Here is a 25,119-nt window from a genome sequence, read left to right on the forward strand (position 1 = left end):
CAGTGCAGTGAATTAGCATGATAAGAAATATCATTGACTCCTGTCCTTAACTTGGGCAACTTGCCAAAAGGTTTGGGCACCACTGCTTTAAGTTGAAACCACGTGGAAGTGTATAAAAGGGCATGTGCTAATTTCAGTTGTTGTTGTTGTTGTTGTTGTTGTTATTTTATTATTATTTATTACATTTATATAATAAATAATAATCATAGCCAAAGCTCTCTGGGCGGTTTACAAAGATTAAAAAGATTAGATTAAAAAGACGGAACATTAAAAATCAATATACAAAATTTAAAAACAAAAGCATAAAAACAGCTAACATTTAAAACAGTTTTTAAACATTCAGCCAGGCCAAAACTCATTTTGGAGTCAGTTAAAACTCAACATGCGCTGTTAACTGCCTGGGAGAAAACGAAAGTCTGAACCTGGCGCCGGAAAGATAACAATGTTGGCGCCAGGCGGTCCTCATCGGGAAGATCGTTCCACAATTGCGGGGCCACCACAGAAAAGGCCCTCTCCCTTGTTGCCATCCTCCAAGCTTCCTTCAGGAGTAGGCACCTGGAGGAGGACCTTAGATGTTAGCCTTGGGAGCATGTTTGATGTGTGTCACAATCTACCTTGTTCTAAACTAATGTTGCAAGTATAAAGATGATTTTTCTCCCTCTTCAGAGAAGGGTTTAGACAGCAGAAGGGTCATGAAATGAGCGTGGCTATGTTCTTGCTGTCGGATGTAAATTTTAGTATGTTGTGCAGGCTGTTTATTTTGACTTTCCTTTTCTTTTTCGTAAGCACGCCACTTCTCCTTGTGGGTGTGCAGAAAAAGCTGGAAAATATGTCCAGATGATGTTGAACTCCAATTCCCATCAGCCTCAGCCAGCCAGGCCAACCATGAGGGATGTTGGGAGTAGTAGTTCATTAACGATCTGGAGGACCACAGTTTCCCCTTTCCCTAGATTAGGAGATTGGAGTGACTGCCTTTACTTAGTGGGGAAAAGACTTCTCGTTTCTATCCTGCTGCCCTTGCAGGCCAAATTTGCTCTACTTTTCTATCAGAATAGAATCTTTCTCTCTCCGTTATGAGAATTCAATTCTGCAGAATGTACAAAGCATGCATTACAATTACGTGTTGCAAATAGAAGGAATCTATAAGTAAACATCCTCAAGTTGCAGGATTTTGTGAGCATAGAATTTGAATCTTGTGAGTGTAGAACTTCAGCTCCTGCTGGACGTAGTGTAAAGATGTTCACTTTATACAAGTAGAACTACTTTGTTCTTGTGCAGGATCATGGTAGGAGGCACAGCAAGCCCATTAAAAGAGCTTTGCAGAGGGCTTTGTTTTGTGGGGAAAAGTTCTAAATAGCTGGTGGAATCACCTCTGAAATGTTGACAGGGGCTCAGTTCAGACAACGCATTTCTCAACGGTGGATTTACACCACCGTTGAGAAATGTGTTGTCTGGAGGGAAAACTCCACCCCAAGGTACAGTTTTTTTTTTTAGAAAACACTCCATGCTGAATATCCACAGTGTACAGAGGAGAGTTCCTGCACAGCTGTTGTGTTTCGTGTTGTGTGGAGGGCTCCGTGGAGTTTCCTGTTGCACTGAGTTCTCTGGCAAGAGTTGCGGAAGGAGGGAGTGTCGTTCTAGGAGAGTTGCCAAGATTGTTTTTTTGCAGCAGTGGCTGATGGGATACCATCAGGAGGACTGGGGGAGGAGAGAGGGCAGAGGGATTGTCTATCAGATGTCGCTTTGCCTTTTTACCCAACTCCATGGTAGCCCACAGTCACACAGCGGTGGAGTTAGAACATGTTGTGTGGGGAATACCTCCTGCAGAGTCAGCCACTGAGTGGAGTTTCCCCACTATGTAGAGAAATGTGTTGTCTGAATTGAGCCAGTTGCAGAGTTTTTTTCCTCAATGGCTATGAAATCCTGCCCAAGCTGCTGGGTTCCATATTTCCTACTTGCACCCTGCACAAGTGTGGCCAAGCTGATACTTCTAGTTGGGTTTTGCTTACTTCATAAAAACAGCAAGGAGGGATTTTCTAGTACCCACACTATGCAGATGTTCCCATTTATTCCTTTCTATCTGTGTTCTCTGCCAGAAAGTCTAAGTGGTTGAGTCCGACTTCTCCAAACACAGTGCGGTTTGTGACCTCCGACCTCTACCGCTCACTTGGGGATGTTCTGAGGGACGTTGATGCCAAGTCACTTGTTCGTTCTGACTTCATCCTTGTCTCCGGAGATGTGGTGTCCAATATTAACATCTCCACAGCTTTACAGGAACACAGGTGGGTATCCAGAATGAAGATGCAACAACCTTGTGGAGATCATCTCTGACTGGGGCCTTCCGAGAGAGATCACTCAAATGATCACTGTTCCTGCCTTCTCCTGTACAGGATACGGCGTAAGCTGGAGAAGAATGTGTCTGTGCTGACAATGATTTTCAAAGAGTCTGAGCCAGGTCACCGGGCCCGGTGTCAAGAGGACGACGTTATCCTTGCCATGGACGGTGCTACAAAACGAGTATTGCACTACCAGAGAACTCAAGGGCTGAAGCGCTTCCGGTTTCCCCTGGTGTGTTAATAGAGGAGCGAGTTGCATGTCAGTTCTCCCAAGATTCAACGGCTGGGGAACTTGTGATGTTCCTTTCCAAGACCCAGGGCTGGAATAGGAGCTGGCCTTCAAATATCAGATCATCTTGGGCTTAGTACAGGCCTTGGGGAAATTCGTTGTAGCTTTTGTGTAGTTAACCGTCTCTAGAATCATAATACTATTTTGTAGAGTCAGCTGATGGCTGATTAACGAAATGTTGTTTTGCTCTTGTTTTTATAGATGCAATGTTTTGATTGCATACTAGATAACCACTTTTATTTTTATAATTTAAAGAGGCATTATCCGTCCCAGAACTTGGAGGTGTATTTGACTTTGACAGACAGGATGATTAGGAATATTTCACTTGGCTGTGCGAAGGCAGGTGCAGAAAGCTGTAGGAAAGGTTTCCAAAATACCTTCGAAAGTCAGCAAGCCGGGGCAGGAAGTTGAACAACTCCCCCTGTGGCAAAATGCAGGTTGCTGTATCCCAGGTGAAAGTGTGCAGTCTTTGCTGGAGAGAAGCCCAGGTGTTACCTTGGAAGTATAGAAAGAGGACTGTTGATCTAGGGGTGCGATTCTTGCTTTGGATTTCAGAGAGATCAGATTCAAATCCTACACAGGCTCACACAACCGGGAAAGTAATGGCGATCCTCATCTTTAGGGATAGCCCAGGGATAAGAGCACATTGCATAAGGTCCCAGGTACAGTCAGTGACATTTCCATTTAAAGATTTTGGGGTTGTAATGAAACTGGAAAAGACAGCGCTACCTGAAACCCTGGAGAGCTGTTGTCAGACTGAGCACACAAAAGAGGGCTAGACAGATCAGCTAGATCATTGGTTCCCAAACTTTTTCAGGTCACTGCCCCCTTGGTTCCACAAACTCGTGCCCAGTGCCCCCTACCCTACCCTACAAAAATAATTATTCAGAATAGCAGTTTTCAACGACCCACTAAGGAAGATAATCACAACAAAATTCAAAACAGTAACAATTAATTGAATATTCAAAATCCAGTTACCTCTTTTTAGTTTATTCAATTAAACTTGATCTAGTGATATCATCTTTTCAAAGTTTGATAGTCATTTAGCAAGAATATTAGATGTCACATCTAGTAACTAGGGTAGAGTACCTCACTATTCTGTAAATTCTTAATGTGATGGATGGGCTTGATGAAGCGATACCAGTTTCCCAATGTCTGGTTTAAAGTCACTTAACCTGAGTGTCTTGGTGTCGATTTCTTTGCTTGGAGAGAAGTAGGCAGACCACACTAAAACCACATTCCACCAAATATGATGTTAGAAATACAACCAGGAGCTTCTGAACCACTCTCCATAGTGCAGGATAGCAATTCACCATTAAAAGGACCCTTCTTAAACGGTATTAATACATGTGTGGATTCTTCCCCTATATGGCTTGGGACCAAACTACCTTCTCCCATAAAAATGTCCCTGGGTTTTAAGACCTTCTGGAGAGGGGCTTCTCGGAAAATACCACCTCGAGCGCCCCCCTGCCGCCCCTTTGCCGCTTAACACCCCCCTATGCAATCCCACCGCCCCCAAGGGGCCGGTATCACCCACTTTAGGAACCACTGGGCTAGATGAACCAGTGCTATTGCACTCATGTCCGGCTTGTGGCCTTCCCATGTCTGATCCTGCAGGGCTGCTCCTATGGCCTCTCTCAGTATGGCACAGCTTCATATGTTCATAAAGAGGATGTGCATGTTGCTTCTGTGTCCTCATCGAGAAGCTGATAATTTAAAATCTCGTGTCACAGATGGGGAACTGAAATTGGGTTTCCTTAGCCCATAGCCCAGTCCTCTGCCGGTGGGGTCACAGGGGAGTGCCCCAGAGCTTTCTGGACCCCCTGTGTGGTTTTGTGGCTTTTCACAAACACAAAGACATTGGTGTGCTTTTTTAAGTAGTAAATGCTGAAAACCTGGGATTTACGTAGCCATGATTCTGGCTTGTGTTGTAATCTGTGTGTGTGTTTATAGAGAAGGGAGTCAGGTGTCCTGTGCTTTCCTTTATATTTATTAAATTTATATACTGCCCCGTAGCCAAAGCTCTCTGGGCGGTTTGCAAAAGTTAAAAACAGTGAACGTTAAAAAAGTCTACAAAATTTCAAACCATCGAAAACAAAAACAGCAGTATGCTGTTTGTATACACACTAAATGCTGCTGCAGTTGTTTCTGGGTGTTAAGATAGGTTCATGTGACACACACACCCTTTCCTGGTCTGCTCCAGTCCTTTCTCCTGCCAGATAAATGCTATGATTGCCTCAAGTTAGCCGGGAGAGATTTGGGTATCAAACGCTATGCGAGAGGCCCAATAAGGCCTTCACTATTTTCTTCTCATTCTAGGGCTTGTTCCAGAGCAATATTGAAGAGGTGCAAGTACGGCATGATTTGTTGGACTGTCACATTAGCATCTGCTCCCCACAGGTAGGTTCTGCCAAATGCAGCGGGTGTCACAGCCAGGCCCTGTCCTCCTGCCTGGGGAAGAGCATCTGTGTCTCAGCCTTCTTTAATGTCACTTTATATTTGGGTGGTGTTACAGCATAACGTGGTAGATTGATTTCTCAGGCTTAAGGCTGAGGCTGTCTGATGTCTGCTGCTAGCAGAAAATGACGTTCAGCTTCTCCTGGGAATGGGAGCTTCAGTCTGCAGGGAAACAAGAGGCAAAGGACCTGCTGTTAGTCCATGTTGCAGTTGTGATAGTTGCAAATAGAGCTCTAGGAAACGGTCACACATTCATCTCCCATGAAGTTTCACTTGTTTTAAAATCTGCTGATGAGATTTTGTATGTCATTAGCTTTGATCAGCTAAGTCTGCGAAGGCTGTCACTTATGAAGCTTGGTACAAAGAGAGACTCTCCTAAACCCAACCATGGCTTTGATAGATGTGCAGATGAGTGATAGATTAAATGTATTTTCTTCGGGCTCGCCTATAAATATTAGGTTTACTGGTAAAACGGACTGGTTTTTATACAGTTCCACAGTATTTTCAACATGATATTAGATATTTTAATCTGGTTACTTTGAGCTGTTTCGTCGAAGAGGAAAAGCAGGATAGAAATATGGCAAAGGTGGGGGAACTTTTTCTTCCAGGGGCCACATTCCCTCTGGAGTGATGTTTTGGTGTGTAAGCGTGGGGCTCACCGTCTTCCTGTCTTTTACATACATATCTGGTCTCGATGGCCTTATAGGCCCCTTCCAACTCAATGGCCTTATAGGCTTCCAACTCTACTATCCTGTGATTCTATGATTCTCACACCATCCTAGAGTGGGGAAGGCGCCTCTTCAGGATGCTTGAAGTTGAGGCTCCCAGTGGAGCACCCTTCCCTTGTCCCTTTGAACTGGCAGCTTCCAACGGAAGAAGGATTGAGGGAAGCATAGAAGGCAGCTTGGGGACAGTGCTCAGCCAGCAAGAACACAAAGTGACGGAGGCAGGCGGGCAAACGCGCGAGATTAAAAGCCCACCCAGGGAGTGCAGCAACGGGAATGTCTTTCTGAATGCCACCATGCTGTCCTCAGCGCTGGACATATTTTTATTATTATTATTATTATTATTATTATTTATTTATATAGCACCATCAATGTACATGGTGCTGTACAGAGTAAAACAGTAAATAGCAAGACTCTGCCGCATAGGCTTACAATCTAATAAAATCATAGTAAAACAATAAGGAGGGGAAGAGAATGCCAACAGGTACAGGGAAGGGTAAGCAGGCACAGGGTAGGGAAAAACTAACAGTAGAAAGTAACAGTAGAAGTCTGCACAACATCAAGTTTTAAAAGCTTTAGGAAAAAGAAAAGTTTTTAGCTGAGCTTTAAAAGCTGCGGTTGAACTTGTAGTTCTCAAATGTTCTGGAAGAGCGTTCCAGGCGTAAGGGGCAGCAGACGAAAATGGACGAAGCCGAGCAAGGGAAGTAGAGGCCCTTGGGCAGGCGAGAAACATGGCATCAGAGGAGCGAAGAGCACGAGCGGGGCAATAGTGTGAGATGAGAGAGGAGAGATAGGAAGGAGCTAGACCGTGAAAAGCTTTGAAGGTTAACAGGAGAAGTTTATATTGGATTCTGAAGTGAATTGGAAGCCAATGAAGAGATTTCAGAAGCGGAGTAACATGGTCGGAGCGGCGTGCTAAGAATGATTTTTCAGATCATTAATTTGTATGTGCTGGAAAGAATTCCCTTTCCCCTTCCTACAGCCTAGCAGAAAACTTACTGAATTATGCAGAATTAGCAAATACATCTCCCCTCTCTTTCTCCGGTTACATAAATTGGACAGGTTCAACTCACAAAGCCTTGTTGGGTGCAGCAAGATTCTCCTGCCTTTTTCTGGGTTCTGGCCACAACCGCTGCTTTCGCTTGTGGTGGTGGTGGAGCAGTAAACACGTGCCATGGCTTGAGGTACAGCTGCTTAACGGTAAACGGGAGGCACTGAGCGAGACGCCACCTTCCCAGGTGTATGATCTCTTCTTTTGAGGTGTGATCATTAACGGCTGAGCTCCCCAGGAAATGTTCTTGTAAGGCCTTGTGCTCAGGCTGAGGGTTTCAACAGCCGGTGAGGGAGCATGTATTTTTCAAAACGGGGAAGGAGATGGTCTTTGAGATGGGATGGGTAGAAGAGAGGCTGTAAACTTTGAAGTTGCTTTGGTGTATGTATTATATATCTCTTGTTTTATACATAATTATGAAGTGCATCAAGTGTTCCTGCCTGAGCTGAACCCAAAGCTCTCTTGAGATAATTATCCGGAGCCTTGATTTTTGCTTCTAACTAATTTGCCCTCGTGTTGCTTCTCTTCTTGCAGGTGGCTGAACTGTTCACAGATAACTTTGATTATCAAACTCGGGATGACTTTGTCCGGGGCCTTTTGGTGAATGAAGAGGTAACGTGTACGGTGGGAGTTTGCAGCGGGGTGATCAACAGCCGAAGCGGCTGCGTGATGGCGATATCCAGGATTGACAAAGGGTGGGTGGGGAGAGGCAGTCCTTGGACGTGTCACCACGGCTTGATGTATTCTGTGCAAAGAAAACCTGCCTCCTTTGGCTAGAGTAAATTATGTGCATTCAGACTTGAATGTATGTGGTTTGCATAGTTGATGATCTCCAAAGATACAGATTTCCAGCAACCTGGGAATAATTTGGCAAGGGCTAGAATGGAAGTAAGCGGGTTTTAGAGATAATCACTTGCTGGAGAATAGGGCCCAGGAAGTGAAGAGAGTGGGATGGGGAAAGAGCTGCATCCTGTCTTCAATGGGGCACCCTGCCCAGGCTTCTTCTTGCTGCAGGGAGTTCACCATGTAGTTTCAGAGATTTTATCTGAGGTCACGAGTCCCGTCAGGACTGAATGTACTCTGTGCTCAAGAGAATCTGAATCTACGTCCAAGTAATACAAATTCTCCACTGCAAAAAGCTGGATTCTGCAACCCGTATATTTATTTTTATTTATTTATTTATTACATTTATATACCGCCCCATAGCCAAAGCTCTCTGGGCGGTTCACAACTGTTAAAAACAGTGAGCATTAAAAAGTATACAAAAATTTAAAAACCTAAAAACAACAGTATATGAGTATGGAGGAATGTCCGTAGCTCGGTGGAACATCCCAAATTCAATCCCCCACATCTGGGAAAGACTTTTCTCTGGAGAGCAGCTGCCAGGCATTGTTGGCAATATTGAACTAGATGGACTAATAGTCTAACCTGATATAAGACAGCATTTTATGTTCATAATTGAACAAATGTGCACAATTTCTCATATTTTGTGTACTACATGCTGCAGTTTTCAGTATTTGCATTTTTTTTCCTGGTCAGGGATAGGTAGGGCTTTGATCCTCACTAAGAGCTAGTGTGGTGTAATGGTTAGAGTGTTGGACTGGGAGTCGGGAGATCCGGGTTCTGGTCCCCACTCGGCCATGGAAACCCACTGGGTGACTTTGGGCCAGTCACGGACTCTCAACCCGACCCACCTCACAGGGTTGTTGTTGTGAGGATAAAATGGAGAGGAGGAGGATTATATATGCCGCCTCGGGTTCCTTGGAGGAAAAAAGGCAGGATATAAACGTAATAAATAACTAAATAACTAGTGGTATGTGTGTGTGTATGTATTGTTTAAAGATGTGTGTGTGCAGTACAGTTAGCTCTACAGGTCACAAACCGTGTTGCATGGTGGAGAGTACACAAAGAGAGAGAATGGTCTCAGGATGCCATAAACGAATTTATTGCTCTCTCTTTGTATGGACCTTTCAGCAATAAATTTGTTTATAGCGTTCTGTGACCATTCCCTTTCTTTGGATTCATTTTGGATGCTCACCCGCATTAAACTATGGAGGAGAGTGGACATGGCAGGTTTACGCCCAGCTTGCAGTATGGACTAAATATTGGTTGATAACCTAATCTATGATAAAACAAGAAAGAGAATTAAAGACTTAACAAATTTATTCTGGCATAAGCTTTCGTGGACTATAGATGCATGAATTGTTATTAAGAATTTCTGGCGTATATACAGGACAGATTGTGGTGAGAATTGTAAACTATTAGGTCTGAAGGAACCTTCTCAGTAAGTATCAGTGTTCCGTACCATAAGGTAGCAGATGGACATCACAGCTGTGTGCAATTACAATCTTGATGGACATAAATATCACGAGAGAGCTGAAATCCTCAAGGATATAAAGTCTGAGTCAAATTTCAGTTTACTTGTGAAAGCAAGTAGAACTAACATCTGCTTTCGTTAGGCAGCAGGCGGTGAGGCTTACTTCTGTGAGACTGGCTTTCTGAATAGCATCTCTCTGGTCTCCAGGTCCTGGGCAACCAGATCCATATACACGTGACATCAGAAGAGTACGGTGCTGCCGTCTCCAACCTGCTGATGTATGAGTCGGTGTCCTCCGACGTCCTTCAACGCTGGGTCTATCCAATGACTCCGGAGATGAACTTCACGAATGACAAGAGGCAAAGCTGCACTCATTCCCGGCACAATATCTACCGGGGGGCGGAGGTGAGCCTGGGCCATGACAGTATACTGGAAGAGAATGTCCTCATTGGGCAGGGAACATCGGTTGGCCAAAAATGCTCCATAACCAACAGTGTCATTGGCCCCAACTGCAAGATAGGTGAGTTCTGTAGGCAAGGGGGTGGGGTGGAGTGGGGTGGGCTTGGATGAAGAGTCATCCGCTGTTTATTGGCTGAACTCTGATAGAAGGAACCGTAAATATCACCTACTGGGAAAGGGGAGGTAAAGTGAAGTTCTTTTTATGGGAATGGGGTTTTTATGTCTGCTTGACACTGTAGAGGACTAACAAAGACATAAATAATTTTCTTTGTTACTAATCTTGATGGTTTCTTCTGGGGTTTTTTTTAGTTGTTTTTTGCCTGCTCCTCATAAAATTATTATTATTATTATTATTATTATTATTATTATTATTTGCATTTTTATACCGCCCAATAGCCAAAGCTCCCTGGGCGGTTCACAAAAACTAAAACCATTCAAAGTACAAAACAAGCAGTATAAAAACATGATATAAAATACACATTAAAAACTGATTAAAAACATACCATACATGATTAAAACATCCTGAAAACATTCTAAAATTTCACTGGATAGGCCTGCCGGAATAGATCAGTCTTCATTGTTTTTTTAAAAATTCTAAAAGACTGTCAAGTTGACGAGTCTCCTCCGGCAGGCCATTCCACAGTCTGGGAGCAGCAGAAGAGAAGGTCCTCTGGGTAATAGTTGTTAATCTAGTTTTTGCTAGCTGAAGTGGATTCTTCCCAGAGGACCAAAGAGATTACTTACAGTTTCGGTGTTCCTTACAGTTCAGGAGCTCCATTTGTTACCAAAAAAAGAAAACATTTAAAAAACTAAATTCAATTTGTAATAATTGCTTCAATCTACTGTGCTTTTAATATACCAAATGTGATAATTTTTTGCCAAACCAACTTGTGTATAATTGCATTTTATGTTCCTAAAGTAACAAAATGGCTTTCAATCTGTAAAAAGTCATATTATTGCATTTGTTTCAATTCCCCCACCCCCAATCCACATTTTTCCAGAAGAAAAAAAAAACTGGAAAAATCCTGGCTTTTTTCCATGGCTTCAAAATTTCCGTAAATTTTATATCTCTAGGTTTGAACCGTATATGTGCCATTTTGTGGAATGATCTCCCCGACGAGGCTCGCCTGGCGCCAACGTTGTTATCTTTTCGGCGCCAGGTCAAGACCTTTCTCTTCTCCCAGGCATTTTAACAGCATTTTAACAGCATTTAATAACGTTAAGTTTGATTTAAAGGACCCCAGAATTGTTGTTTTAAATGAATACCGTTGTTGTTTTTATACTGTTTTTATGTTTTTTAAATTTTTTGTATACTTTTAATGTCTACTATTTTTAATTGTTGTAAACCGCCCAGAGAGCTTCGGCTGGGGGGCGGTATATAAATGTAATAAAAATAAATAAATAAATTTTGCTCCTTGGACTAAACACCCACAGAGTTAGTGACAGCGCTGAGTGTTTCCGCTACAATTAGTCATAGTGTGTGTGTGTGTGTGTACGTGGCATAAGATGACCCTTCTGTCCACGTGTTCTTGCTGGCGTTTGGCAGGTGACGAGGTGATTCTGGACAGGGCGTTCCTCTGGAATGGTGTCTGTGTAGGAGACCATGTGAAAATCCTGCAGTCGCTGGTTTGTGATGAGGCTGAGGTGAAGAAAGGGGTGACGTTGAGCCCTCACTGTGTTCTCACTTCGCAGGTGAGTTTGAGGGGCTGCCGCTTTGCCTCTGGTTTAATTCTTGTTGCAGTGGTTCAGTGGTCAGTGGGTCAGGCCTCGTTCTTCTTCGTGGTCATCTGTGCATTCACCCTGATGGGCTCTGTGCCTGCGCGGAGCTTCTTCAGGAAACTTCCATAGCCTAGAGTTTTGGCAGGAACCCCTCCCCTTCCTGTATCTCATGCGCGGGTTCCCGCCTACGCCCCTCAGTTCTTCGTTGACCGCCATTGTGGTAGCTTCAACGTGGTAACTTCTCCGTCTGTTTGAGCTAGAGTTAAAAAAAAAAGAGTTGTTGTTAGGATTAGCTTTATATTTTCAGTTTATTCTACCTTATTTACTATCCTCTTGTACTCTATACCCTTTCGGTTTTGCGATTTGTTTTATCGGATAGGTAGTTTCGCGCGATCTTTGATCGCGGTGCCTTAGCGCATGGCCATTAAGGCCCCATTTCGCAAGTGTGTCCTCTGCGGGAGTAAACTCCCCCCGTCCGACGGACATTCTTTATGCGTTCTCTGTCTGGGTGAAGGACATATAGTTGAAACCTGCCATCACTACATGTCCTTCACCAGACGGACGAGAAAACATCGAGCAGATCAACTGAGATCATTACTTTGGGGTAAAGCCCTTCAGGCAGTGGACAATCCCAAATCTACTAAAGAAAAACAGGGACACTGATGACCTGCCTTGTGGCATCAAGATTGCAAAGCATTTTGCTTATTAGAAAGCAGAGTACAAATGAATTATAGTTGCCAGTTCTTCTGCACAGCAAGACAGCAGTGACAAGGATCAGAGTTGTGCCATTTGGCCACAGGGCCCGAGGTCCCCCCCCCCCCCCGAGGGGCCATGGCTACTTAGCAGACTCCTCTTGGCCTTTCTCCAGGGATGTGGATTCATTATTTGGAACATCCACCCACATGAAAGCTCTGGAATTCTGGGATTGGAATTTGTAGATTTTTTTTTTTAATCTCCCGGAGGACCCCAAGACCCAGACGCAACTACAAATATTGCTTAATTTCTAGGTGGTGGTGGGCCCCGATATCGTCCTTCCGGAAGGCACAGTCATCTCCCTGCATCCCGCAGATGAGGAAGAGGATGACGACGATGAGTTCAGTGATGATTCCGGTGTGAACAAAGAGGAGAGCAAAGTGAGGCTAAAAGGTGGGTGAGCTCTTTTGTCTGGATTGGCTGCGTGGTGAGGGTAAACTCACCCTTCTTTTTTTAATCTTCTGCTTTGTTTTTCCTTGTTTCTGATCTTGCTGTCTGTTGAAAAATAGAAAATGCTGCCCTGCTTGTAATACCCATCCCTACAAGAGCAGTGGGGAGGAGGTAGTAGCTGAGCGTGGGAGAAGACAGAGAGCTCTGTCTCCCTCATAAGAAGGACCATGCTGGATCAGACCGAGGGTCCATCTAGTCCAACGCTCTATTCACACAGTGGCCAACCAGCTGTCGACCAGGGACCAACAAAGCAGGACATGGTGCAACAGCACCCTCCCACCCATGTTCCTCAGCAACTGGTGCACCCAGGCTTACCACCTCCACTACTGGAGATAGCACAGAGCCATCAGGGCTAGTAGCCATCGATAGCCTTCGCCTCCTGGAATTTATCCAACCCCTTTTTAAAGCCATCCCAATTGGTGGCCATCACTACAACCTGTGCTAGTGAATTTTAAAGTGTGGTGATGCAGTGGGAAGTGCATTGAACTGGTATCGGGTTTCACATCCCAGCCCAGTCATGTTCTCTCAGCTTCCGCACCTTTAAATCACAAACGGCGGCTTACCTTTTGAAGTTAATGTCCCATTTGAGAAGTGGTGCGGGCTTTTTCTTCTTCTGTAGCCTGGAATTAAAAAAAAAATTGTATCCATTTCAGTAAAGGTGTAGCTGTTTAGCTTGGTTCTGCTAGGACATGGGGATTTTTGGTTTGTGGGGGAATGTGCCCCTGGGAGAGAAAATTGCAGACATATTGAGCCGTTTTTCATTGCTTGAAGGCAAAGACGTTTTACAGCAGGGATGGGCAACCTGGAACCAGATGTGGCCATAAAGTTCTTTATTGCAGCCTTTGAGTTCTTAGAATGGCTTGTATTATTTTTATTGGAGCATCTTCTATTTGAAGAAAAGCTAAAGTGTTTCAAGGTGGTTTCATTAGGAAAAAAAAGTCAACTAAAGGGGAGCATTATAAGAACATAAGCGCCATGCTGGATCAGACCAAGGGTCCATCTAGCCCAGCACTCTGTTCACACAGTGGCCAACCAGCCATCGGCCAGGGACCAACAAGGCAGGACATGGTGCAACAGCACCCTCCCGCCCATGTTCCCCAGCAACCGGTGCACACAGGCTTACTGCCTCGAATACTAGAGATAGCACACAACCATCAGGGCTACTAGCCGTTGATAGCCTTATAGAGGTTTATGAAATTACAATTGTTGTGGTGAAAGTGGATAGAGAATTTATTCCAGCGTCTTTCTTTCTTTTCTTTTTTTTAAAAAAGGGACTCCATAACCCTTCATGATGGCTAATGGAACATCCATTTTCAGAGGGCGTATGCCACTGAATAACCTGTGGCCAGTGGCTGAATAGTGTTGTTGTCATGCTGGCTGGGGCACGCTCTGGGCGGCTCACAGAAATTAAAACCATGAAGAGCATAATAAAACAACCAACAATTTAAAAACACAAATACAATATATAAAAAGCACGGCCAGGATAAAACCACACAGCAAAAATTGATATATGAAATTAAAACAGCAGAGTTTAAATTTAAGTTAAATTAGGTGTTAAAATACTGAGAAAATAGAAAGTTCTTCAGCTGGCGACGAAAGGAAAACAATGTAGGCGCCAAGCGAACCTCTCTGGGGAGCTCGTTCCACAGCCGGGGTGCCACAGCAGAGAAAGTTTTGTCTAAACTTGCATAGAATTGTGCCTTAAATAAATCTGGCCCCAGTGAGAAGCAAGTCGGTGGAGCAGGTTGACCTTCAGCTTTAGCCCAGAGTGCTCTTTTTATTTTGAATTTATATTCAGCAGAAACCAAAGGTCACAAAAGGTGGAAATCCAATGTGCACACGCCTAGACTCAAATTCCCAGTATAGATCAACAAATGGCATATATGTGTGTGTGTGTGTGTATGTATATATGTGTGTGTGATATGTATATATAATTCAATTTATACCATTTTCTACATACAACGTCTGTAAATATCCATTCTAAAATTCCCCGATGAATTTCAGCCCCAGATAGTCCTCTCAGTGTTGAGAAGCTCAGGCTGGGTTCTTTATTTTATCTTCAGTGCAAAACTGATTCTAAAAAAAGCATGTCCGTCTGGCATAAGTACAATATAAACAGCTTGGTTTTTTGTGTGTGTGGTGTTTTTTTAAAGGATTGATTTAAAAGGACAGCCCCACCGATAACCATGTCTTTTTCTGTCTTTTTGTGTGAAGCAGGCATAATTGGCTTTAACTCCCCACTCTTATAGGGAATTTCCATTTTAAAACCATTGGCAGTGATCTCCATAGAAGATAAAAATGTAAAAAACACACAACCTGGACAGGGTCATTTTCAGTATTCGGTAGGTCGCTATCCCTATTCTGCAGGTCACATTGTCTGCCTCCTCCTTGGGGGCCAGCGCCTGTTCTTGAAGTGGTTGAAATCCAGCCAACGTTGCCTCCATTTTCTAGGTTACAATACTGCTAAAGTTGGCCAAGAGGGCAAAGGTTACCTCTGGAAAGCAGAAGATGAGAATGACGTGGACCAAGAGGAGCAAAGGCAGAGTCTTTGGGGTAAGGAAGACTGGAGCTCAGAAAGGTTTGAGCAAGCACCTATTGGCAGAATGCCACAGCCTGTGGGGTTCCCCTTGGCATGAATGTGATTTGTGTGTGAGAATGCGGGTGGGGAAGTAGTAGTAGTAGTAGTAGTAGTAGTAGTAGTAGTTGTTGTTGTTGTTGTTGTTGTTGTTGTTCTTCTTCTTCTTCTTCTTCTTCTTCTTCTTCTTCTTCTTCTTCTTCTTCTTCTTCTTCTTCTTCTTCTTCTTCTTCTTCTTCTCCTCCTCCTCCTCCTCCTCCTCCTCCTCCTCCTCCTCCTCCTCCTCCTCCTCCTCCTCCTCGGCCTTGGCCCTGGTGCACTGGAAGGGCATGGACAGGCAGGCACCCTAAACGTGCACCTACATGGGGGACTTGGTTGATGCCCTCCATAGGCAGCACCATGCTACCCCAAAACAACTTCCTTTTCTACAGCTTGGTGTGGTGTCCAGGGTCAACTGCTAAGCGTGCTCCCTGGAAAGTTAAAGAGCCGCTCTTGAGTGGCTCCCTGGCTTCGCGAGAACAGCAGTGGAATGTGGTGGTGGGATATTGTTCTCCAGATCAGCCTTCCTCCATCTAGTGCTTTCCAGATGGTTTGGATTTCAACTCCCATCAGCCCCAGCCAGCATGGCCAATGGTCAGGAATGTTGGTTGTAGTCCAAAAGACCTGGAAGGGTCCCCACTTGGAGAAGGCTCTTCTAGGTTTCTTGATTATAGCACCGAGAGGTTAAAGGGAATTTGAACTTGTGAAGGACTGCTTGGCCAAAGTGAAAATGTGTGAACTTCAGTGTCCAGAGCTGCCTTTTCCCCATCTTCGTTAGGACCCACAATAAACGCAGAAGAAAGTGAGACGGAAAGTGAAACAAGTCTGGGGTCGGAGCAGCCGGACAGTCGGTCGGCTTCCCCTCAGCTGGATGACATCAAAGGTAATAACCTTTTTTTCCTTTGTCGGTACGACGGTAACTCTGCATGCACGTGCCTCCTTGCCCTGCACTAAGGAGAAGCCAGTTTGTCGAACGAAGAAATCCCAGTTTGTCCTCTAGACTTTCCACATTAGAAAACGGACGCCTGCTGCTCTTGCTGGCCTTCTCCGTGTCTGAGCTAATGATCTGCTCTCACCTTGGTTACAGTTTTCCAGAATGAGGTGCTGGGTACGTTGCAGAGGGGTGAAGAGGAAAACATCTCCTGTGACAACCTGGTTCTGGAGATCAACTCTCTCAAGTAAGGCAACATTTGTCAAGGCTTTTTGAGCCCAACAGCGTGGTGGTGATGGCGGGTGGGCTTCCAAATCCTGCAATCCAGATGCAGGCAAGCGCACAGTCCTTGCACACAGCTGCATGAATGCAGCCCACTGCCAGGTGCATAAGGGTCTATGGATTAATAGTTTTAAAGCAGCATGTAAAAGTCAAATTGGGACACTGATCCAACACTTGGATTGTCCTGTTTTAATCCTGTTACATCTCAGGCTCTTCCTAAAACAAGATAAAGTAGATAGAAGGCCGTGGTTGAAAATAACAATGGCACAATAAGGGTGATAACACTCAACCACAAAAGTACTTAGAAATGTAAAGGGAAGGAAAGGAACCTCTCGTGCAAGCACTGAGTCATTACTGACTCTTGGAGGGACGCCAGCTTTCGCTGATGTTTTCTTGGCAGGCCTTATAGCGGGGTGGTTTGCCGTTGCCTTCCCCGGCCGTTATTACCTTTCCCCCAGCTAACTGGGTACTCATTTTACCGACCTCGGGAGGATGGAAGGCTGAGTCGACCCGAGCCGGCTGCCTGAAACCAGCTTCCGCTGGGATCGAACTCAGGCCGTGGGGAGAGTTTCAGCTGCAGAAACTGCTGCTTTACCACTCTGCGCCACACGAGGCTCTAGAAATATAAAAGAGACGCAATATATTAGAGATATGAGTGATATATACAACATATATACAGTTTGTAATCATTCTACAGAACAAATTCTCATAGCTGGTACATATTCTTAAATCCCTTTAAAACAAATCCACCAGTGCAAAACCTCCACAATAACAATTAGTAAAGAAAAGCAGAAACAGAAAATATGTCCAATGTTACCAGCACTGAAGTTCATTGTAGTATTTTACGTTTTTACAAAACTGCCTAAGAGCAAAATTTTTTAAACAAATAGTTCAAAAGTATGTCACAAATGCACAAAAACAGGCGCATAGATAACATTCACAAGGTGTCCTTCAGACTTTCGTAATGAAGCCTCCAATAAATAGGGCATCTATTAAACATTCATGACAAGACATCCAATAATCTCATAACGATGCATCTAATAAATAATTTCATAAGGCGTCTAATAAACAGTTGTCCGGTACATGTCCTGTTTCGAAAAATCTTCATCAGTTGGACGCAACTTGTTCACAAAAGGAGCCGTGGCTGTACATTTAGAGTGGAACCCTCCAACATTGTCACCATATCATTTTCACGTATTCAAACCGCCAGATAATGCTCTCAACTACTTAATAGTTTTAATAGTTAATATTAATAATTAACTATTAATAATAATTAATAGTTTTAAAGCAGCATGTAAAAGTCAAATTGGGACACTGATCCAACACTTGGATTGTCCTGTTTTAATCCTGTTACATCTCAGGCTCTTCCTAAAACAAGCCAGCTGGAGAAGGAGTCAGGAGGGTTAGGACCTGCTCTGGTCAGAAGCTCCTGGGCCTTACCTGCCTCACTGCTGCTGCTTTCGTAAGCACAGATGTTTGGGTGGCCGGGGTGCAAATGCTCCGGGAGAATAGTGGCACTAGGCCTGTCTGCCACAGGGTAGGACCCTTTCCTGCCCTGGAACTTTACACCCTCTTCCCATGTGATCCCAAGGGGGATGGGCTGCCTCATAGTTTGGCAAACCCAGCAAGGCATCCTGCAAACTTTTGTGTTCTTACATACAGCCGTAATGGGCAGAGCAAGTGTTTTATCAAATCATAACACACAGCACAGAGAGAACTCAAAATCCTGCAGTAAATATTTGTGCTCATGAGTCCATATTCCCGGCAAATTGTATTCATTCCCCTAACTGCCCCCATCTTGAACAACACCCTGCACTGAGCGGGGGGGTTGGATGCGGTGGCCTTATAGGCCCCTTCCAGCGCTACTGTTCTGTGATTCTGTGAATGCTTGCTTTTGTAACAGCAGCAAAATTTGAGAGGATGTAACACGAGGTTTTCACACAGAAGCATAACGCTGCACCTAGATAGGAGGACTGGTCTTTCTAGCGCAGTATTGTCAGCAGCTCTCCGGGATCTCCCCCAGGCATACCTCTTGATGCCAGGGATTGAAGCAGGAACCTTCTGCCTGCAGAGTGTATACTCTACCACTGAGCTACAGTCTGTAGTCCCCTCCCCAACATGGTGATGTTACCATATGATAGTAAAATTAAGCTAGATAAGAGAGCCAGTGTGGTGTAGTGGCTAGAGTGTCGGGCTGGGAGTCGGGAGATCCGGGTTCTAGTCCCCACTCGGCCATGGAAACCCACTGGGTGACTTTGGGCCAGTCACAGACTCTCAGCCCAACCCACCTCACAGGGTTGTTGTTGTGAGGATAAAATGGAGAGGAGGAGGATTGTGTACGTCACCTTGGGTTCCTTGGAGGAAGAAGGTGGGATATAAATGAAATAAATAAATAGATAAGAGCTGAGAACTCAAATTGGTATGTTACTTATCTCAACTCACAGGTTATAAGATTATTCTTGTGGCGGTTCCGTTTTGGTTGTGGACTTCATTGGCGTGGTTAAATGTTTAGGGCCAGGTCAGGAAAGGCTGTCTCTTTGGGATCACACCTGAGTACCGAATACCGCACTACTAATGGGACAGTGTTGTTAAAAATCCTTAAGCTATGCATGTGGATAGCAAGTAGCTGATCAGAGAGGGGGAAAAGAGATATGCTTTCCACAGGGGAGAAGGACGGAGGGCATCCCTTAATGACTTGATTTCCTTTCCCCTTGCAGGCATGCCTATAATATTGGCTTGAAAGAGGTCATGGAGGTGCTCAGCAAGGTGGTTCTGGAGTACCCTCTGCACCAAATAAACACGGAAAAGGATCCCCAACAAGATCCCCAACGCTACTGCATGCTGCTAGTCCAAGTGAGTTTCCTTCCTTCCTTCCTTGCTGGGTTCAGTGTCTGTTTTCAATTCTTTAACCTACTTCACCTGTTGTCCTTGGCTCCCTGGTTTTCTTAGTGAATGCAACAGGAGAGGCCTCTTTGCCTTCAGGCCTTTATTTCCATGGATCAAGTTGCACAGGCACGGGATTCCAAAGACAAGCAAAGCAGCTTGCAACACTTTAATTCTGCACCACAGACAATTCACAGCAGGAACCCCTCTACTTAACTCTAGAGAAGGAGGCCTCAAGCTAAAATCCTTTCATCATTGTAGTTCTTGACAAAGGATTGATATACATAAACCTGTTCCCAAATGATCCTAAACAAGAGTTCATAGACTAGCAGGAAGAATTCAGATCTGGTAGGTATCCAAGCATAAAAGACATTGATCTCCCAAAAGTGTCATTAGCTGGGGCCTACTTTAAATGCCAAAGTGGGCCTAGTAAACCCCACTCTTCTGAGGACTCTTCTCTAGCTGAACTTTTAGCTCAGACAGCAGCAGAGAATTCTGCAAGGGGCGTTAGTGCTCCTCTGTCTTGATTTGATGTCTCACCCAGGATGAGATACCCAATCCCACCCACCCACACACCCCAAATCCTCTTGTTCTCCAGTTCCCACTGACTAGAGCACCAAATCATGGGTGTGCCATGATGCCTTCTCCTCCTCGGTTTAGACTTATGCTGTTTCTAGAAGTTGTCAATTACAGATTAGAAATCCTTACCACAATTTTGGACATAGAGTCCAACATTTCTCTTCAAGAAGCAAACAGTCTACCATAGGGGTTTGAACCTGCAGCCAACATGCCAAGCTTATAATTTTGTTATGGTGAATGCTTAATTTTTGGACATTGAAAACGTGTATTGAAAACATTGAAAACGTCCAACCCCCTGCTCAATGCAGGAATCCATCCTAAAGCATCCCTTACGGGTGCTTGTCCAGCTGCCTCTTGAAGGCCTCTAGTGTGGGAGAGCCCACAACCTCCCTAGGTAACTGATTCCGTTGTCGTACTGCTCTAACAGTCAGGAAGTTTTTCCTGATGTCCAGCTGGAATCTGGCTTCCTTTAACTTGAGCCCGTTATTCCGTGTCCTGCACTCTGGGAGGATCGAGAAGAGATCCCGACCCTCCTCTGTGTGACAACCTTTGAAGTCTTTGAAGAGTGCTCTCATGTCTCCCCTCAGTCTTCTCTTCTCCAGGCTAAACCTGCCCAGTTCTTTCAGTTTCTCTTCATAGGGCTTTGTTTCCAGACCCCTGATCATCCCGGTTGCCCTCCTCTGAACATGCTCCAGCTTGTCTGCATCCTTCTTGAATTGTGGAGTCCAGAACTGGACGCAATACTCTAGATGAGTATTTTTTACTCATAAAATGAGTATTTTATACTCTAGATGATGATTTTTTATATTGTATTTTATATTATGGTTTTATACTATTGTATACTGTTGTTTTATACTTTGAACAGTTTTAATTTTTGTGAACCGCCCAGAGAGCTCCGGCTATTGGGCGGTATAGAAATGTAATAAATAAATAAATAAATAAATAAATGAGGCCTAACCAGGGCCGAAAGTCAGCCCTCTTGATTCCCTAGGGCAGGGATGGGGAACGTGTGGCCCTCCACATATTGTTGGATTGCAAAACTCATCAGTCCCAGCCAGTATAGCCAGCGGTGATTGCACAGCTGCCTTGGGCAGCATGTGTGGCATGTGGTTATTAATGGATTTTACAGCTGTGGGCAGCTGCCAAACGGAAGGCTGTTTTTTGTCAGGCTCTTTCATTTGACTGTTCTGAAAACTCTGCAGAGGAGACCCGCTTACAGCAGTTTGGCTTCATGAATTCGAGCCATTGCTGTCTCCCGCCTTGTGTGAACGTATTGCAGGATGGGAGTCGTTCTAGGGGAAGTTGCAGGTTAAGGTTTGTTTGTTTTTAAATTATTAAATCCGCTGCACTAGCTGGGTTGGCCCTGGAAGAATCATACAGACACACACACTTGCACAGCCTCGCGCACAATGCTCACACTTTGGAAAAGCAGCGACTCTTCTGTCAATGGTTCCGGATTGATGGTTGCGGGAGAGATGTTTGGAGGCAGTTTTAAGATTGCTAAGTTATGGAAGGGCGCAATTGCACTCAACGTCCTGCTCGTGGGATTCCCATAGGCATCCGGTTGTCCACAGTGGGAAGAGAACGTCAGGCTAGACAGGCCAGTGTGGGAGCATGATGCTGGACTATAGAGGCCTTTGAGTTTGTCTGGCCGGCCTGCCCTTATGTTCCTACGGAGACAGGTTTCAGTTTTCTTCCCAGCCCTTCAACTTGATCTTATTTCTCCATCTAAACATGCGTAGAATTGCGCCCTAAATGATTCTGTTTATTTTGTGAACTGCCCAGAGAGATTTGGCTATTGGGGGCGGTATAGAAATGTTCCAGCCTTTCCCTTACCTGGTGGCCTCTGGGTGTTTTGGACCAACTCCCACCCAGCTGCATGGCCAATGGTCAAGAATTCTGGGAGTTGTAGTCCAAAACATCCAGAGTGCACGGGGGCCGCTGGGAGTTTGGTTCCCTCGGTGTGGGTATCAGTGATGGGACTTCCTCGTGGAGCGGCACATCATGTCTCTTCATGCCTCCGACCTGCTGTCTTTGGATTCAGCACGAGCTGAAGTCCTGGATCTCTGGCCCACCCTATCTGATAGCAGAGTCGGTCCCAGAAACGGAGTCACAAGGGAACCTCTCACTCCTCTTTCCCCTTGCCACACAACCACTGCCTTGCAAAAGTCTTGATCATTTCGCTAGTAAGTGTAAAATAGCAAAAGCTGTTAATGGGCTTTGAAAGGAATGGTATGTTTAACAGTGCTGCATTGCTGCTTTCAAAGTGTTAATTAAATCTTGAAGGGGTAGATCAGCCAGGAATGTGAAGGCTTCCTGTCTTTCATCCCTCATCCTGTTCCTGGCACTCTGTTCTGGTAATCATTGCAGTGTCCTGACACGCCTTGGGTGAACACAGTTGAGGCTTCTGGGAGACTTCTTAGACCATGCCTGCTTTCCACAAGCAGCCTCTCCTGGAGTATTCTGTGTGCAAATCCCACAGGACTGCTACTCAGCGGAACTGGTCCTCTTTGTTCCTTTCTTCCAGGAACATGGCAAGCCGCCTTAGGCTGAGGACCATTGGTTCTTCTAGCTCAGTATGGTCAACACCAGGGATAAGACATCTTCTTGGGCCTGTGGGGCACTTTGGGCAATTTAACAAAGTGCCCTGGACATTACCACAAGATGGCTGCCACAGGAAGTATGGCTAGTCACAAAGGACAAAAGGCTGAGTAGAGGGCAGAGATGGGACCTGAGCTCCCAAAGACACTGACCAGGTTCAGATGACACACCACAAGTCATCGTGGGTTATTTAACTCATGATGAGTTGCTGCGCCCATGGGCACCAGGTTACATATGCAGCTGGTGTGGTGTAGTGGCTAGAGTGTTGGACTGGGAGTCGGGAGATCTGGGTTCTAGTCCCCACTCAGCCATGGAAGCTCACTAGGTGACTTTGGGCCAGTCACAGAGACTCAGCCCAACCTACCTCACAGGGTGGTTGTTGTTGTGAGGATAAAATGGAGAGGAGGAGAATTATGTATGCCGCCTTGGGTTCCTTGGAGGAAAGGTGGGATATAAATGTAATAAATAAAATAAAGAAAAATTTAAAACCCACTCAGGGGTTGTCATGCCATGTGAATCCAGTGAGCATGGGTTTTGCAATGATTAAACAAGGGTTAAAACAGACAATGAGTTGATATATATGAGAGAGGGAGGGCTTTTCACACAACACGACAGCCCTCCGTGGGTTATTTAACCTACCATTTTGAATATGAAACCTCCACTTATGGGGTGTCATGTCATGCAAAGCCAGCAAGCGTGGCTTAAGCAATATGATAGCCAATGGTGGGCTGTTGTGTCACGTGTACAGCCCCACCTCTCGTCATCTACCACACTCTCAAATTAGCTCACCACCTATACATAGATATTTATTTATTTATTTATTTATTTCATTTCTATACCACCCAATAGCCGGAGCTCTCTGGGCGGTTCACAAAAATTAAAAACATTCAAAGTATAAAACAACGGCATAAAACCATAATATAAAATACAATATAAAAGCTCAACCAGATAGAAACAGCAGCAATGCAAAATTACAAATTTAAAACACCAAGTTAAAATTTATTTATAGACTGTTAAAATGCTGGGAGAATAAAAAGGTCTTCACCTGGCGTCTAAAAGCATATAATGTAGGTGCCAAGCGAACCTCCTTGGGGAGCTCATTCCACAGCCGGGGTGCCACATCAGAGAAGGCCCTCCTCCTGGTAGCCACCTGCCTCACTTCCTTTGGCAGGGGCTCATGGAGAAGGACCTCTGAGGATGACCTTAGGGTCCAGGCAGGTACATATGGGAGGAGGCGTTCCTTCAGATAACCTGGCCCCAAGCCATTTAGGGCTTGGATAGATACATGCACCGCACTCTCTTACATCATGCCCCCAGCCAGCCAGCCATCCTCCATCTATTCTCTCTCTCTCTCTCTCACACACACACACACACACACGTGTGTGTGTGCGCACGCGTACAGTTACCCCTTGGTTCCATCATGCTTGCGTGCATGCATCCATCCATACACAGAGACATGCATTGGCCTGCAAGTGCCTGCCATCTTCATTACCAAAGAATGACTCTCAGCTTCACATGTGGCCTAGAGCCATTAATGAGAAATGAGGATGGCAGCAGCTAGGGCACCCTTCCACACCTTGCTTTGAAGCAATCCCAGCTGTCAGTAAGAAAATGTAAAATAAAAAGGGGGAGGGTAGGGGCACCTCAGCGGGTACCAAGAAAGGTATCTGAGGGTGCCCCGGGGCCCACGGGCACCATGTTGTTTACCCTGTATCTACACTGAAGCCTTTCCTAGATCTACTTGGAGATGCCAAGAATTGAACCTGTGACTTTTTTCCTTGCATTCAAAGCATGTGCTCTACCACTGATTGACGACCTTCCCATCTATGTCCTTTTCTCTCTCTCTCTCTCTCTCTCTCTCTCTCTCTCTCTCTCTCTCTCTCTCACACACACACACACACACCCACACCCCCCCCCCCCACACACACACCAGTGGTCTCACCTCTTTCCCCTTCTCTTATCCTTTCTACTCCCTTATCCCCTCCTTTTGCCTTTCTTCTGTCTGTATTGCTTAGGGCAGGGGTCCCCAACCTTTTTTGTACCTGTGGCATTTGAGACCATGCTGGGGGCACCGCCACAAAATGCCTAATCAGTGGATCGTCTCTTTGGCGTCTGCTTGTCACTTCTGTAGAGCTTAGGTTGTGTCTTATTCAGCAAAATGCTTGTTTTGTGTCACTTTAATAAGAGATTGGCTAATTTGGCTAATTGCTGGTGGTGCAGTACAGCTAATGTCTCCTTTAAACATACGTGTTCGGCAACGTTCATGGGTGCCATTAGAGGTAACTGTGGTCGCCAGGTTGGGGACCCTGGCCAAAAGAACTTTCTGTGAGATAAAAGGAAGATTATAAGATTGCATGCGTCTTCTGTATTAACTGTCTCCGTATTCTTAATGTGTTTCATAAGACTCATTTTCAGTCATCTGCTGCTCAGGAGGAATGTTAACATCTCTCAAAATTTCTACAGAGCCATGGTTCGAAACACATCAACATTTTAAGGACTTCAGTTCTAATATTTGATGTTTTTATTATTACTTTATTGGCATCTCTCTCTCTCTCTCTCCCCCACACCCAGTTCCAGGATCTTTTCATCAAGGAACCAACCTCCATAGCCTCATAGAATAGTAGAGTTGGAAGGGGCCTAAAAGGCCATCAAGTCCAACCCCTCTGCTCAATG

The 25,119-nt window shown here is 45.0% G+C and overlaps 1 protein-coding gene across 1 annotated transcript in view; it reads left to right on the plus strand.

Annotated features, from left to right (window-relative positions):
- EIF2B5 (eukaryotic translation initiation factor 2B subunit epsilon) overlaps nucleotides 1-25,119 on the plus strand; it is a 41,629-nt gene that overhangs the window by 7,821 nt on the left and 8,689 nt on the right. The window contains exons 3-13 of the mRNA XM_063131801.1: nucleotides 2,097-2,282; nucleotides 2,391-2,568; nucleotides 4,945-5,025; nucleotides 7,393-7,470; nucleotides 9,383-9,695; nucleotides 11,181-11,326; nucleotides 12,361-12,499; nucleotides 15,008-15,109; nucleotides 15,949-16,053; nucleotides 16,258-16,348; nucleotides 19,101-19,236. Of these exons, the coding sequence (XP_062987871.1) occupies nucleotides 2,097-2,282; nucleotides 2,391-2,568; nucleotides 4,945-5,025; nucleotides 7,393-7,470; nucleotides 9,383-9,695; nucleotides 11,181-11,326; nucleotides 12,361-12,499; nucleotides 15,008-15,109; nucleotides 15,949-16,053; nucleotides 16,258-16,348; nucleotides 19,101-19,236 (1,555 nt within the window). The remainder of the gene's footprint in view (nucleotides 1-2,096; nucleotides 2,283-2,390; nucleotides 2,569-4,944; nucleotides 5,026-7,392; nucleotides 7,471-9,382; nucleotides 9,696-11,180; nucleotides 11,327-12,360; nucleotides 12,500-15,007; nucleotides 15,110-15,948; nucleotides 16,054-16,257; nucleotides 16,349-19,100; nucleotides 19,237-25,119) is intronic.

The sequence above is a fragment of the Elgaria multicarinata genome, chromosome 8 (genome assembly GCF_023053635.1).
Source record: "Elgaria multicarinata webbii isolate HBS135686 ecotype San Diego chromosome 8, rElgMul1.1.pri, whole genome shotgun sequence".
In the NCBI taxonomy this organism is placed as follows: Eukaryota; Metazoa; Chordata; class Lepidosauria; order Squamata; family Anguidae; genus Elgaria; species Elgaria multicarinata.